We start from the raw sequence: 16,684 nt of genomic DNA, 5'->3' as shown, positions 1-16,684 counted from the left end.
AGTAATCGCTGATAAAAGAGGCAAACTTCTACGAAATAGGTTATGAGCAGGTGTACGGGCCTACTACCTATTCATGGGCTTGGGCCTAGTAAAGTGTTATGGGCCTACTAGAAATTAAGAATAACAGAAAAAAACTAAATAAAACAAAAACCCTCATCTTCCTCTTCTACCGTCCGTGGGCGACGTTGCTGTTACTATATTCTCGGCCGGAGAGTTGTGCAACCTCGGCGGAGCTCAAACCTCTGAAATTAATACACTGCGGTGGCGGAGTTAATCTAGGATATTTTGGATATGTACACAAGTCAGGAACTGCTGCTTGGACAAACTCAAGTTCATTGTTAGTACGAAAAATACGAATATTCATTGAAAACTGGTGGGTTTTTATATATATTGGAAGTGGAAGAATCAATAATTTACACAGCATTCGACTACCCGAGGCCATCCTTGATCCCACCGCTGCTTTCTTGCTCTCGCCGCCGCTCGCCGCTGTTCCGCCACGTTCGTGGAAATATTTAGAGAACGTAACATGGGTAGATTTTTCTGATAAATTGTTCTTCAGTCTCTTATGTGATTTTTTAAGTGTATTTTTTTATTTTTGTTTTTCTTTAATCTGCCAATTGTTCTTAATCTGTTATTTGATCTGAAGTAATGTATATATTTTTTTCATTTGCTTTGCTTCTTTTGTCTTCTGGTTCAGAAGAAAAGCCCAGCGACAAATCCCGCAGAGAGCGAAGGAAAGAAGCCCGCTTGGCCAAGAACAAGAAAAAGTTTGATTCTTGGGTCCAACATCAAGTAATAAAGATTAGTGCATTTGTGATTTTGTTTTCTTCGGTTTTTCCTTTTCTTTCTTTTGACTTTCTTATTATGATGCATGAACGTTATATGCTGTGAGTTTCATTTTCTGTTGTAAATTACATGAAAATTTGATTTTATTTATTACAGCAGTCATGTAAATCAAAGAAATCCTCGAGGAAACTACTCAAGGATAATGCTGTTAAGGATTGCATTGAGCAGCCTCAGTTGGTGGAGAGACCAGAAAATAAACTGCAGGTTTTTAGAACTAATGCAGAAAGTAGTGACACTATCTCTGAACGTCATAGCTCTGTGAGCTCCAGAACTAAAAAGGATTTGAAACGAAAGAGATGTCCAAAGAGCAATTTCTTTAAGTATCTACAGATGGAGAGGGAGGGAAGAGTCCTATCAGCGGAGGAGGATCTGAAGATCGAGAGGAGACTTGCGAAGAAACTCAAGGTGAAGAATGGGAAGTTGAGTGCAGCAAATGATGATATTGACTGGCTGCTTGAAGGAATACCTTCTGTTCTTGATAATCTTGGGGAAACTGAAGAAGTCACTGAAAGTGCTGAGCATGGTTGTTTTTCTGGGAAAAGTAAAAAGATTCATCCAAAGAATGAAGATTTAGAGGATGAGATTTCAGTTGAGGAAGAGGATGAGATTTCAGTTGAGGAAGAGGATGAAATTTCAATGGAGGAAGAGAATGAAATTTCAACTGACGAAGAGGATGAAGAATCTGATCCACTATCTAGTAGTGAGGAGCGTGATGGTGTGGTGGAGGTGATCTCACCGAAGGAGTTGGATAAAAAGAAAAGAAGGAAAACAAAGTTTGAAGAGTACCTTGAAGACGACATTTATGGTGGTAAAAGTTCGGCAGAGGCTGATTTGTCATTGGAAAGAAAACTTGCTAAGAAACTGAAGTTGAAAGCAGGGAAGTTAGGGGGAGATGATGACGACATCAACATGCTGTTGGAGGGAATTCCTTCAGTGCTTGATTCCTTTGAGGGTGAGCTGACAAAGGATCCTGCAGATTATCCCAAGAAAAGTCTCGATGACAGCATTTCAGATAAAAAGCTTAAAAATCATAACTTAATTGAACAAGGACAAAAAGCTGAGACAGCAATAAATTCAAATATGGAGGCCTCGGTGCGTCTAGAATCTTTTTCTTCTGAGGTAGCATTGGAAAAAATTCCAAATATAGGAGCCGGGAAATATGTATCCCCTCATCTGAGATCTCGTGTTGGAAACGAATCCACAGAATATGCTCAAGTACGTAAACGAGTGAGAGGTATGCATTGACCTTTATATTCCTTAATGTTTCAGAACCTCATACTATTTATTGTTTATGATGTGCTATGTCCTCAATTTGATTGAGTTTCTTCAGGACTTCTAAATAGGCTTTCTGAAACCAATGTGGAGTCAATCACAGGGGAAATTTCTACATTATTTCATGTAAGCTACAAACTATGAAGCTACCGACGTCATATCCATTTTGTGGCATTTATTTATATGAGTTGTTTGATCTGACTTTAGGAGACATTAGCATATTGAGGAAACTTGCTTGTGATTAGTAAATGAACTCAAAACAAATTTTTGCTAGTGGTTGGTTATTGGTTGTAGGTTATTCATTAATGCTTTAGTAATTTGATGGACTATATGTCTGCCACATCCAGGATCTATCTAACTACTTAGAAGATTGTCTCTTGTTGTATTCTTCAAGTCATCTCAATCCAGGGAGGCATTTTCTATCTGCAGCCAAAAGTTGATTCACCTTCAACATAAAAAAAAGATGTGTCTTAGAACAATATTCTAATTTTTGATTGGCTGAAAACTGTATTGTGTCATTGTAAGCTGTCTATCTGCGGTTCCATAAATTTGCAGAATCATTTTAGGAGTTGGTTAGCGTAATTGTGTGGAATTGGACATGCTACTTCACTATTGAAACTATTTGTAAACTTCTTGTTGTTATTAATGTTTGCTTTGCTATGGATTATCATGAGTAAGTTAGTTGATGTTGCAGTCTCAGTTGCCATATTTTCTACTATTTTTGCAGTCAGTTGGCCGCAGTGTTGGTTCTCAAATTATCACTGAAGAAGTAATTGCATCATGCTCTGGAGGTCCTCGTGGCAATGAACAGTTGAGAATATTTCTTTTCTGTTGTTCGCAAGTTTCTTGTATTTCTCCTGCCATTTTTTTTGTCCAGTTTGTTCCCAGTTTCTCGAAGTTATTTTCTCTGACTTTATCAGAATTCCTGGATAAGGAGGAAAGGAATGAACCCTGGTAACTCTCCAATAAGGCTTATAGGAGATTTTCCTCCATCAAGAGCTTATGGATCTTACATGTAGTGATTAGTGAATAGTGATAAGAAGGCTCTGCAACAATAAGAATAAATTTATTGGTTGGAAGTTATAAGGTCTCTGAGAGATCAGTTGATAGCTCTTTCTATACCTATTGCTTTCTTCAAGCTCATTCACTCAAGCAGCTGGTTCTCTTATTTTGCGGGATGCATTTGTTGTTTCATGAAAATAGACCTTCCATATGAATCTTATGCTCACCTGGATCTTGAAGGTTTAGAATTTTCTTGTAATGTTTACCCTTTTTACTTTTTTGGTGCATTAACTTTCTACTGGCAGCTAACTGATATCAGCAGGATATGATAGTAGACTGATGTCTGTAGGAAAATGTAAATATGCATCATACTGATTATCACTTTATCAGAGACGTACAACCTTTATGGCTGCCTGTACCCCCACTACCAGTGGAAGACCTCCCACTGCTACTCTGTTGTTTAATGATCTATTCATTTTTACTGAAATCAAGTTTCAATCTATTTTTCTGATTGAAGGTATGCTGCTGTCTTTGCGGCATTTGCTGCTGGAATGGCTTGTTTGGTGGGGATGGACTTTGGTGCTAAACTTCTTGCATGCCTTGCAAAATGCTTTGAGGTGCTTATTTGTGAACTCCTTTGATGCTATTTATGTGTGCCATTAACCAATGTGTTAAGCATCAGTAATGCACTTTCTGGAAAGGCATAGGTTATTCACTTGAAGTTTATATAACTAAATGTGGAATATGATTACCTCCCTTATAAATTATAGCTTCAAATTATCTTCGGTTGACCAGAGGTTATGTTTTATGTTCTATCTTCAGGAAGAGTATTTGAAGGAAGACAATCTCTCCTTGCGGAATCTGACACTTCTACTTTCCTATTTATATGTTTTTGGACTTTGTTCAAGGTAAGTTAACAAGCTGTTGGAAACTTTTACTCATCTCTTCGTATGTGCATTAGCCTGTAACTTATAGCATATCTCCACCAATTGAGCCCAGCTACTGAAGTTGCCTATTCCCTGCTTTTGGTTCACCAGCTTCTCCTTTCCCACGTGTTGGCATCTAAATCAATTGGATATGTGAAACAGGGCATCAGAGTCTTGGTGTCTTAATAGGCTAGAGCGAATTTGGATTTTCCTTAGTGTGACAGCTGTTGTTGCATAGACATATGGCTCTTATGTGCTAGAATAGTTCTGAACTTGAGGTCGTGTAAAACTAATCTGTTTCTCTTATGGTGTCTGCAAATTAAAGGATCTTTACTGGTGACCAAAATGATCTACCAGAACATACATTTGGAATGATGCAGGTTGATGGTGTGAGACTTGAGCAATAAATAACCTCTTTATTATTCTATAATTCTTATCATGAGCAATTGTCAACAATTTAGGTCATCTGTTTCATACTTAAATTTGAAACAATCTTTCCCTTTTTCAATTAATGTATGAACTATTGGATTGCTGCAGAGCTAAATGTTTCCTTGATTCGATTAACTTGATGGTTGGACGCACAACTCAATGTTTCCGTGTAGTTGTTAGCCTTTGTCTTTGGACATTTGAATTTGTTTTCTTTCTTAACAGTGACTACATTGTGTTTTGGTGTGTATTGTGGCCTTCTGACAAGCTCTCTGTTTAATAATTGCCAGTGAGTTGATATATGATTTCCTGATAATGCTTGGCAAGCGGTTAACAGAGGTTGATGTTTCGACGGTGTTGACTGTTTTGCAGTGTAAGTGGTATAGATTTCTGTCATCGTGAAACTTTATGAATCTGGATGCTAATAAACCTCATTTACAATTGTTGAGCATTATCTCACCTTCTCACAAGCAGCATATACATGAGGCCTTTCAATAGATGAGTCGAAAATTAGGACTGGACTCTGTGATGCTTTTATTTTATACTATTATGTTTTCCTTTTTCCTTTCTCATCATTTTATGCCATACTCCTTTTGGTTTATGTGCTCTGGGGTTGGGACACGCAACACCCACAGTTATTAGACCTTTGTCCCAATTGAGAATGATTTTTTCCTACCACAAGTTTGTCTAGCTTTTTATCTACTTTAACCTTTCATAAAATTTTCCTGCACTTCTCAACTCTGCATAAAGTGGAAAAACTTTGTTCTCGTTATCAATCTATTTAAGCAAAATAATTGGCAATGCATGCTGAGATTGATCTATACTCATTTAAAAGTTCTGCAGACTTCTGTCTCTGTTGCATTTCAGTTCCAAATTCTTGCGCTTACAGTATTTTATAGGTAGATGTTGTATGAACCTTCATCAAAATTTCTAATATTAAAAGCCCAACATTACAACAAGCAGATGGATCTTCAACGTTTATGGCTTCTATATGGAGTATGCTTGGTCATAGCAGCATGTATTGCAGTGTTTTTGCTTTGTATAAACTAGTTGTGTGCCTTTTGAGCCACCACCTGTTCTCCTCTTGGTATGTTGATTTATTTTGCTGTTTGGGCTACCAGCTCAGAAAATTGTCTGAAAATTTCTTCTGACAGCTTGCGGGATGAAATTGCGAGGGGACGATCCAGTTGGGATGAAAAACTTTATTTTGAGTGTTCAGAGCAGAGTAAATGAGTTGAAAGCCTGTTCTGGAAATGAGCAATCAAATATAAGTAGCAAAAGAGTATGCTCTTTCTGAATTCTCAGAAGTGGATTTCTTACATATCTTCCAACTTCCAGTAACTTCCATCATTTTCTGCAGATGGAGTTTATGATTGAAACTATATGCGATATTAAAAACAATAAAAAGAGACCCAAGGAAGACACTGTGCAGCACACTCGTATAAAAAAGTGGTTACAGAAGGTCTGCTATACAGTACTATCTGTTTCTTGACCAATCTTGTCTTTTCTTTTCTGTAGGTGGCGTAAATTTTGAACAGGCTTTTATAAGCTCGAAGACAGTGCCATTTCTATTATAATACTGTTCTATGACCACCTTATTTAAAATTGTAAATATTAATTTGTGTGACACACTTCCTTGTGCACGGACGGTACTCTTACTGTGAAGCTTAACACGTGAAACTCTCTTTTCATAATTGGATGGCAGAAGACGCCTAATTCAAAAACTGCTGTTTGGTCTGGAATTCATCTAAATTATAGAACTTTTAAGCTATTAGAGATAACTGGTATTATTTAATATATCTGAGAAATAATCACATTTTAAATTTGAATAAACGACCATGTTTTTCCTCTCGATGTCCACTGAGAGAAGATTCTGGTGGAGCATGGTTGACAATATTGATGTAGGTGGAACAATCTTCATCAATATTGTCGACCATGTGCTCATTCATGTGCACATTGCTTGTTTCATTGTCATCCAACAGGTTGATGTTTTGATGCTTCTGCCATCTTGATAACGTTAGTCTCTTAGGCAGTAGCTTGTTTCTGTCATTTCTTGCCACTCTGAGCTGTCCTGTATTTGATTTGTCGTGTCACTAATCTTCAGAGATAAGTATACCGTTGCTGTATATGAAGTTCATTGGAAATATTGAAAATTGATAAAGAGGGAATTATTTTCATTACATAGAGAAAGTGGGAGATATAATAATCGTAAGGTAATGTTTGGCAATTATATAATAATTATTTGAGAAACAGTTAGCAATTTAATGTTGGTATTTCCTTTTTCTTTTAGGAGCTTTAAAAAGGAGATGAGGAGTTATGTCTATTTAATGGTTTTTTGATTGGTATTGGTCTTATTGTACTTCAATTGCAGTTGAGAGTCGATGATGTATTAATTCGAGGGTTGAAATGGAGCAAGCTTCTTGATCCTAGCAAGAAAGGTCAGTGGTGGTTGTCTGGGGATATTGCCTCAACTGCAGAGAATATTGAAGAGGTTGCTGGCGCAATTGATAAGGAGATCCCTGAAACCAAAAAGATGCTAGAGCTTGCTGCGTCCCAAAGGATGAATACAGATGCAAGAAGGGCAATTTTTTGTGTAATTATGAGTGGGGAGGACTATATTGATGCTTTTGAGAAACTTCTGAGACTAGACTTGCCAGGAAAGCAGGTAACATTCTGGTTGTTGTGCACTAAAGTTCATCTCTAGTATTATGCTAGTTGGGCATATCTTTTATGAACTGTAGGATCGGGAGATCATGCGGGTGCTTGTGGAGTGCTGTCTACAGGAGAAAGTATTTAACAAATACTATTGTGTTCTTGCAACTAAACTATGCAGCTATGACAAAAACCACAAGTTCACTTTGCAGGTGTGAATTAATCAACTTTGGCTTAGCATTTCTTCTGTTACTTAGCAAGCACCAATATGTGATTTCAAAATAGACTGGTGGAAGTGAACCAATAATAATGACTTTCATATATGCCAATAATGTTGTGTCATGCTATATCTCTGTGTTGTCTTGCTATAGTTTTAGTCTTTCACTTGCCATCCAGCATTTTTCATAAATTCTTTTCTTTCCCTGTTGTAGTACTGTTTGTGGGATCATTTCAAGGAGTTGGAGTCAATGCCATTGCTGAGATCAATGCACTTAGCAAAATTTACTGCAGAAATGGTTGCATCTTTCAGTCTTTCTTTAGCAGTCCTGAAGGTAATTGAGCTGAATGACGCCATAAGTTTAAGCCCCAAAAGAATTATGCATTTCCGGATGCTGTTTGAGGCCATGTTCCAGTTCCCTGATAAGCTCGTGTGGAACACTTTTACCCGTATTGCTGTGACTCCTGAGTACGAACCCCTTAGGAGTGGAATTGAGTTTTTCATCCGCAAGTATGTTGTGAGTAGTCAAAAGTCCCTAGCAGATAAGTTCAAGCTTGCCAGGAAAGCTCTTAACAATGTGGAAGGTGTTGTAATGTGAACTGGCAAACTTGGAACTGCCGTGGGATTGCAAAAAGCGCTCATTCGGTCCAAATTTTGTACGCTAGGATAGGTTTATTGACTTCCATTTGTTATTCCCTTCCAAATTTTGTACACCAGGATAAATTTATGAAGTAATCATTCTAGGAAACAAGTTCACTTTTCTGAGGAGTTCCATGTGATAGGATAATGCTAGGATCGTGACCGTGCTATATACATCATGTGCTTGATCTCTTGTTATTTTTTTTGGTACACAATGGAATTAGGACCATGTAACCCTGCTATGATGTTACCCAGAAGTTTAGTGTCAACTTCATTTTCATAAACAAAGACAAGCTGAGGACATTATAACAAAGTTCATTGTACTTTCAGATAGGGTTACACGACATAGACCATTTTACCTTCAAGGCTAAACGGAAAAAAGAGAGAAAAGCTAAAGAAATGTGTTTAACCTGCATATGTAATTAAATAATGAACAGACTATTCTTATATTCTTTCTCCACATTTTTTTCCTCATATAATTTTAATCTAACAAAAGGATCCTGATCTTTTCTCCAACATACTACAGAGATAATTAAATCGAAATTAGTTTGGATTTCAGGCATATTTCCAACTCACCAGTGTTGGAAATTATGCTGCACCTCCTGCAAATACATCATAAATTCCCTGTGACGATCGAGTTGCCAAGGGAGAATTTTTACAGAGAATACAACTTTAAAGGGCGTCATTTTTTTGGCACTGAGAGCTTTCAAAATATGCCTAAACAGAATGTCTACACAATCATCCCCTACAAATATACAGGAGCGGTAGAGAAAATCTGTGCAAAAGATCCATAGCGTAACATTATGATAAAACCTTGAAAGTTCATTACACTAAATCCAGGAAGAGGCCCCTTAACTTATACTCAAGAACATCAGTCCGAATACCAAATAACAGTACCAGACAACTAAAGTACACCTTTTTGACAGGAAGCACGAAAACAAGTTGACTGTATTTATGCTGTTGGTTCATGGTCTAGCTCAACTCTATAAGCAACCCACTTGTCATTGCTATATGGCTTCATGGAAGCATGTTAAGGTACTGGCAAGCTTGAGTTGCGCGGACAGACCACAGTCTTCCGAATACCAAATAACAGTACCAGACAACTAAAGTACACCTTTTTGACAGGAAGCACGAAAACAAGTTGACTGTATTTATGCTGTTGGTTCATGGCTCAACTCTATAAGCAACCCACTTGTCATCGCTATATGGCTTCACGGAAGCATGTTTAGGTACTGGCAAGCTTGAGTTGCGCGGACAGACCACAGTCTTCCATTGATGCAAGTGCTGGTTGTCAAGTGGTTGCTCGGCAACAGGTTGAGTATAGGTTGAATTCTCCACTTGGGAAGAAAGCAAATCTGTATCATTAGATGGAGGAGTGCTATGTGGTGGACCTGGCACATGAGCATTCACGTTCTTAGGAGAAGACTTGGCTCTTTTTGCGTGTATCTGAGATTCTGGAATGCAATCAATTTGCATTCAAGTTATAAATTATAATTCATCCTAAACCGGAAAGAAACTAAAATATAACTTAAATATACTTTATCATCAGGAAGAAAAAAATTAGAAATATCACATGCACATAATGCAAAAGATCATGGGATGTTTTCAGACATGAAATTATGGGAATTGCTGAATACAACTGACTGATGTTTTCACGACATAAAGAACTTATCGGTTGATTATATATAAGGTGGTGAAATGCATCGGAGTTTAGAAAAGTGGAAAAAATGGAGAAAGGGGAGTGTTAGAATTCCAATTCTTAAAAGCTTATTTTCTGCTTAAACGAAATAGTTAGATTTTTGTGCTCCCACGATTGATGATTAAGGTATACATCTACCACCAGAAATCATTACCTGATAGCTATACATTTCCAATCAATTAGCAACTCAATGGATTGCTAGAAAGCGAGAAAAGCTTTCTCTAACACTTTGCTTTTGCTAAATTTGTTTCTCAACAAGTCTACTAAGACATCTACCAGTTGGAACATCACAAAAAAGAAGAAATAACTTCATGAAGATGAAAAAGGCTATAGGTTACAACTCCGAGATTCCATGCTTTCTGGCTGGCTCTTGCATGCCAGCCCATGTATATCCTTGTACTGTTTGCTAGGATGCTAGGCACCAATTTTCAGAGCATTCATAACTATTTAATGAATAAATATCATGTGACAAAGTTCTACTTTGGTAAAACACTGAAATGCATTTTTCATTAGAAAAACTTCACATTCATAAGTAAATATAAGTAACTACTTGGCCAGATGCAGAGAAACTCAAAGTAGTTCAAATATGTAATGAGATCATTTATAACATATGCTAATGAATGGCACGCACTAAATAAAACTATTATTTACTAATAGAAACACCTTTCCATTTTTCTTGAGCACCTTACATCAGTCTTTTGGTTAACAATAACACTCCAAACGTAAATCGTTAAAAAGCCTGAATTTGATGAACTCACCTTCATTTGGTGCATCTTGATGCTTTTTATTCATTGCAACCGGCTGGGTATTCTGTGGCAGAATATTAGCAACAACACATTCATTGACAGATGACACCTTCGAGGATTCACTAGCTGGACAACCTGCAAAAGTACCAGTATATTTATTGTAAGAGCCAACTGGTGTGTTGTTAAATTCATTTATTAATAAACGTAAATCACGTGGATGCTGACATGTGGCACTCAAGTATATTTCTTGTAAGAGCCAATTTGTCTGTTGTTAAATTCATTTATTAATAAAAGTAAACCATGCAGATGCCAACACGTGACACCCAAATCTTCTGTCAAAGTCAATAGTTTAGGCACCAAAAGGTGAATCAGCAATAAAAGAAAAGTGCACATATTGCAGCTCAGATAGAGCAAGTCAGGTAGTTCTTTTCTCCCATCTAGAATCAGCAACAGAAGTGCAAGATACTGCAAAATGGGTTCATCAGTAGTAAGATAATGGAGGCATCTGCCCAGGGTGACATCTGGTGAGATGTGAATATGGGAGATCATATAAGGAAAATTCAGCTTTTTCCTGTCCATATTCCCAACACTTTTGGCTTAAGAACCGTGACCACTATTTTAGATGGTTGAGTAATTCCCACAGAAACTAATATATGGCTGCATAGCAAATCAAGCAGATAATCTCACATTACGTCATGATTAAACTGAGATCAACCTCAACCTTTCATCCATGAATTTAATTAGTGACCTATACAGTACTATTTTGAATTTAAAAGTAATGCTTGATTACAGATAACAAGCCAGCTAATGCAGGTGACAAGACACTATTCCTTTCCTTTTTGAGTTGTCCACATGTTTCACAGCTGAAATATGTTTCTATATGTAATTACATGTGCATGTATTAATTTGTTAAGAAAATAAATAAACAAATATTAGACATATGCAAATCCAATCTTCAAACCAATAGTTATGTAGTGTGGTTTGTCATTAATCCAGTACACAACACAGTTAGTCCTACTTCAAGACATACACAAATCAAGAATAAATAAAGAGAACTTCAACAGACTCAGTCAATATCAACATTAGATGAATCATTAGCTTTTTACCCCTCGTAAGAGCATAGTAAGCAACTTTAGCAGCATTCATCTCTGCCAGCTTCTTGGTTTTGGCTTCAGCCCCTCGAAAAGTATCACTTCCTATCTCCACTGTAGACACAAATACAGGCCTGTGTGACAAACCAGAGCTGACCGTCTCATATAATGGGCATAAAAGACCCTTTTTCTGAGCAAATTCTTGTAGAAGATTTTTGTATAACCCTGCATCCTGAGGTCATTATAAATTTATAAAAATCATTATCCATCAGCGCAAAAGCAAAAATAATCACAATAATACTAGAATTATGTTATTAAGATACTGACCTCTTGGACCACATCCACAGACAACATCTGACAAGCAACTTTAGCAGCTGCTTGTTCAGCTTCCTTTAGTGTGGGAAAAAATTCAAATGTCTCATATGATTTTCCGTCTAAACAAACTCTTGACTTGAAGCGGCGAGCATGGGGAGGACCTTCAGCTTCAGAAGTATACACAGGAAAACCAAGATTTTGCTTTTGAGCATACTGCTGCAATAGATTCTTATACATGTGCAACGTATCTGTGAAAGAAAAAAGCAACATACTATCATAGAACAACTATCCACTTATTTTAAGAAGGCTACCATTTGGGTTGGCATTAAACTTAACGAGAATCTACAGTAGCATATCTTATGAATCTTTAAGTTGAGGAGGCATTGTAAATAACATCAAATATCAACTTTTGACTCAATCAAAGTCGGTCAACAAACAATATAAATTTTAGCAAGAAGCTTAAAAAGACACTTTCGCCAAGTTGAATTGCAGAATTCCAGCAAGTTTATCTCTGTCATGTGTTCTCCAACAAGGTTGCCAGATAAGTGCTTCCAATCTTTATCAATATTAGTTTATTCTTCGACGTGCATGAGGATAAAGTCAGTAAACTTTACCAGCTTCAAAGTTGGAAACATGCGGAACTCTTCAAGTTTGAAAAGGAATCAAGGTCCAACCAACAGTCTCGTTGATACTAATTTAGAATGATTTTTTATGGGAAAACAAAAGAAGCAATATCTAATTTAGAGAGGAAATGAATTCAGCAGCTGCACATACATCTTTACTGCTTACTCTCCAATGGCTTCTCATTCAAGATAAATTGCAGAAGACTAGGAAAAACAAATGAATCTATTTTAAACTGGAGCCTAGATCAGCATCATATGTCATATTCAGAATCAAGAGACATAAAACCACGGTTAGATCTTTTCAAATTAGAGAAAAACTTATCAAACCCCATCTTTTCAAGAAACACGCACTATCTCCATTTTCTTTCCTTCAATGTAACTATCAATAACTGGAAGTGTTGATCTCTAGATACACGTTTATTATATTCCCAAAAAATACATGAAAAACAGCAATTTGTCAAAGAGCTGTCAGTTTCATATGCCTCCATTTTGCAAAACCTAAAATGAGAAACTGTCAAATGGTGCACCATCATTAACTCATTATATCCAATTATAAACCATTTTTTCTCTGTTAAACAGAGAGAAACCACTCAGGGTTATATGCTCAATAGATAGCTTATTTGAAGATTTTAAATAACAATATTGTAAAAATAATATGGCCCAAACCAAATGATTGGGCCTTGCTCATTGATCCACTAGGCCCAAACCTCACTTATCCACCAACCCGGCCCATTAAAGGTTTGACCCGGCTGCTTTCTTACTTAACCCTTTCTCCCTCATTTCTTAACCCTAATCCGCCGTCTTCATCTCTTCTTCTTCTCTCAGACGACCCTTTGGGTCCTTCCCCACTCCTTCGACTTCTGTGCTCTTCCTTTCTCCAAAAATGGTTGTTAATGAGCCATTAAGAGCCAGCCTCTTTAAGTGGCTGATTCTTGTTGGTTCATGGTTAACGAACTAATTATTCCTCTGTCTTCTCCTTTCTCTAAATCTCCGAAAGCCTCAGTGGCAAAAACCTTTGTGGTTTCTGGTTCAAAAGCCTTAGTGGCAATTCCTTGGTGGATTTTTGAGTATAACCTTTGTGGTTTACAAGCCTAAACTGGTTATGTCCCCTTTCTCTGTACTGTTGCATTTCCCCTGTTTATTACTTGTAAGTTTATTTTTGTTATATAGGGCCATTGTAATTTGTTATAGAAACGTTTGTAACTATTTTCAAGTTTATGTAATTTTATACTGTAATCTTGCCGGAGACCGACCCACTCCCAACAAATATAATCAAAATAAAACCGAGTAACTCTTACCATGGGAACCTATCGCTCTCCTATGAACCATAGAAGTGTCTGTAGTATCTTCAGAATTCTGCTGCAGTACCTCCTCTATGGCAGGTTTCGAATTGGTATCCTTCTTTATAGCCCAAAGTCCTGCACATGTATAACTGAAGTTTCAATATGCAATAGTGTGAACTTCTTACCCTTTTTTAAATTCATGTTCTCTAATTCTTAAGCCGGTAACGAAGAATTAAATAACTTTCCGTAATTATTACCGCCACTATAGACAAATTCTGATCAAATTAGAGAAAAACTTATCAAACCCCATCTTTTCAAGAAACACGCACTATCTCCATTTTCTTTCATTTCAATGTAACTATCAATAACTGGAAGTGTTGATCTCTAGATGCACGTTTATTATCTTCCCAAAAAATACATGACAAACAGCAATTTGTCAAAGAGCTGTCAGTTTCATATGCCTCCATTTTGCAAAACCTAAAATGAGAAACTGTCAAATGGTGCACCATCATTAACTCATTATATCCAATTATAAACCATTTTTTCTCTGTTAAACAGAGAGAAACCACTCAGGGTTATATGCTCAATAGAAGTCAATCATTGACACAGAAGAAGGTGCACAAGCTTTTCCAGTGGAACTCACAAAAAATTGCTACAAAACCATCAATTCCAAAACTTTAGTGAGGAAAGGCACAAGAATCTCAAAACTGAATTATGGAGCGCCAGATAGCTTATTTGAAGATTTTAAATAACAATATAATCAAAATAAAACCGAGTAACTCTTACCGTGGGAACCTATCGCTCTCCTATGAACCATAGAAGTGTCTGTAGTATCTTCAGAATTCTGCTGTAGTACCTCCTCTATGGCAGGTTTCGAATTGGTGTCCTTCTTTATAGCCAAAAGTCCTGCACATGTATAACTAAAGTTTCAATATGCAATAGTGTGAACTTCTTACCCTTTTTTAAATTCCTCTTCTCTAATTCTTAAGCCGGTAACGAAGAATTAAATAACCTTCCGTAATTATTACCGCCACTATAGACAAATTCTGATCAAATAGGATGTGTGAGATTATGGTTACAAAGTAACTGCACTCCTGCAGCCAGATTATTTAAAGGAATGCCAATAGAACTTATATTCAGAATAGGACAAAGTTAGGATAAATATAGACTCAGAATTCCAAAAAATTATGAGGGAGCATAAACAAGTCCATTTCTGAATTCTGAATGCTTTAGTTAAACAATCACAACAGCATTCAAAGATGAATCATAAAAAGAATCTCACAGCATACGCGCCCACGCAAACAAGTCAACATAACCAAAGAAGGAATACACATAAAAGAAAATACCAGGAGGAGGAAACGGAAGAGCAGAAGGAAGTGGTGAAAGAGGAAGAGGAACTCCAGCAACTGGCTGAGGCGAAAGAGTAAGAAGCGGAAGATCTCCAGCAACTGGCTGCATTTCGGGCGAGGGAGGAAGCGCAGGGACTGAAACATCATTAAATTGGAAAGCAACAGCGGGCAGAGCAGAAGAGGAAGGGAGCGGTCGGTGGAGGCGGGGCGAGGAAGGAACATTGAAGTGGTCGAACGCAATTCGAGCAGCAGTATTTTGGGCGTCCTTAGCTGACCTGCACAGAGCCGGAGTCTGAAACACCTCGCCATGTACATTGACAGTGGCGGTGAAGCGCGGCATGTGATCGGGGCCGTTCTTGACGGTGGTGTACTCCGGCAACTCCCAGCTGCGGCGGTGGCAGAGCTCCTGTAGTTTACTCTTGTACATTTTTCAATTGAATTCGGCAAGAGAAGAAATTGAGGGGGGAAATCGTACACCAAATTGAAATAGTGGGCGTGCGTCGGGTATGAATGGGTGGGGCTGGATTTTAATTTATCCTCCCAAATGCGAATCAATTCAATTCATTCGAAAACTATGAGTAATTATATGTATATATATACATATGGAATAGATGTTATTTAGTCAGTAAAATGGTAACCAAGATGATCCGACCCGACCCAGATTATTTCTTTCTGAGTTCTACTTCTATCATCATTAGATTGCACAAACTTATGTGAAACTGAAGCTTTTAGTATTCCTTTATTTTAATCTTTTGTCAGCATAATCTTATGTGCTGTTAGATTTTATTTTTCAGTTTTTAGTATTTTTAATGGGACGAAAATGCTTTATTGATTCTTGTATGATAAATAAAAATATATTTGGATTCTATATTTTCAAACGGAGAATTCAATTTCACCGGGTTCATGTCAGAGACAGCGGGGCAGTCGTTACACCAATCGTGCAGGTCGCTACTTATGTGACAAGAAATTTCGCTACCTTAAGACAGTTAGAGTTACTGCCGCTGTTTACCGGGGTTTCTATTCAAAGCAACTAACACTTCTTCTTCCGACCTTCCGGCACTGGGCAGGTGTCAGACTCTATACATCGTGTTACCACTTAGCAGAGTCCTGTGTTTTTAATAAACAATCGCTACCCTTGGAAATGAGAATTTGATTTATTATATAGGTATTTTATTAATATTGTATTTGAACATATAGTATAATATTATTATTGTTTCTTAAAGAAGCAACATATCAGGTCATATCTTGTCCAATATACAACTAAAGATACAAACTGGGGTGTATAAGGATGGTTTGAAAAGTACGATTTCAATACATCTAAGTTGTATTTTTTTGTTAGAAATTGGCCTTTTGAATAGAATTTGATTAAATAGATAAATTTCTAAAATGTTGAAATAGTATAAAATTGAAAATTGACTTTTGGAAACACAATACGGTACCAACACTTGCTGAATTCAGACACATGATTGTTTGTAATTTTATATTATTTTATTTCATTTCAGTGAAAAAAATAAATAGAGTAAATTTGGTTGAAAAATATTTTCCTTTTATAATTATAATTGGACGTAAGATAAACGATAATAATTGATATAATGTAT

At 36.9% G+C, this 16,684-nt stretch overlaps 2 protein-coding genes across 6 annotated transcripts; one reads left to right on the top strand and one right to left on the bottom strand.

Moving 5' to 3' along the window:
* On the top strand, positions 160 to 8,182 carry LOC105173937 (nucleolar MIF4G domain-containing protein 1). 3 transcript variants are annotated; one of them, XM_020697855.1, is made up of 13 exons: positions 160 to 530; positions 698 to 792; positions 946 to 2,080; positions 2,177 to 2,244; positions 2,846 to 2,928; positions 3,638 to 3,737; positions 3,943 to 4,028; positions 4,763 to 4,845; positions 5,627 to 5,754; positions 5,833 to 5,934; positions 6,844 to 7,137; positions 7,214 to 7,336; positions 7,556 to 8,182. In XM_020697855.1, exons 1-13 carry the CDS (start codon positions 527 to 529, stop codon positions 7,937 to 7,939), a joined length of 2,685 nt encoding a protein of 894 aa, XP_020553514.1. In that variant the 5' UTR covers positions 160 to 526; the 3' UTR covers positions 7,940 to 8,182. The 3 variants fall into 3 exon arrangements, with proteins under 3 accessions (XP_020553514.1, XP_011094160.1, XP_011094159.1); XM_011095858.2 differs by having other exon boundaries at positions 943 to 2,080; positions 7,188 to 7,336; positions 7,556 to 7,749; XM_011095857.2 differs by having other exon boundaries at positions 161 to 530; positions 943 to 2,080.
* Positions 8,682 to 15,661, bottom strand: LOC105173936 (double-stranded RNA-binding protein 3-like). Of its 3 annotated transcripts, none has more exons than XM_020697958.1 (7): positions 15,084 to 15,661; positions 14,524 to 14,643; positions 13,753 to 13,872; positions 11,844 to 12,079; positions 11,532 to 11,748; positions 10,438 to 10,560; positions 8,682 to 9,371 (listed from the first exon to the last, which is right to left on the bottom strand). In XM_020697958.1, exons 1-7 carry the CDS (start codon positions 15,511 to 15,513, stop codon positions 9,145 to 9,147), a joined length of 1,473 nt encoding a protein of 490 aa, XP_020553617.1. In that variant the 5' UTR covers positions 15,514 to 15,661; the 3' UTR covers positions 8,682 to 9,144. The 3 variants fall into 3 exon arrangements, with proteins under 3 accessions (XP_020553617.1, XP_011094158.1, XP_011094157.1); XM_011095856.2 differs by having other exon boundaries at positions 8,682 to 9,434; positions 11,844 to 11,998; positions 15,084 to 15,660; XM_011095855.2 differs by having other exon boundaries at positions 8,682 to 9,434; positions 15,084 to 15,659.

The sequence above is a fragment of the Sesamum indicum genome, linkage group LG11, assembly GCF_000512975.1.
Source record: "Sesamum indicum cultivar Zhongzhi No. 13 linkage group LG11, S_indicum_v1.0, whole genome shotgun sequence".
Classification (NCBI taxonomy): Eukaryota; Viridiplantae; Streptophyta; class Magnoliopsida; order Lamiales; family Pedaliaceae; genus Sesamum; species Sesamum indicum.
The sequence above is the reverse complement of the archived record's forward strand: the minus strand, read 5'-3'. Positions and strand labels throughout refer to the sequence as shown.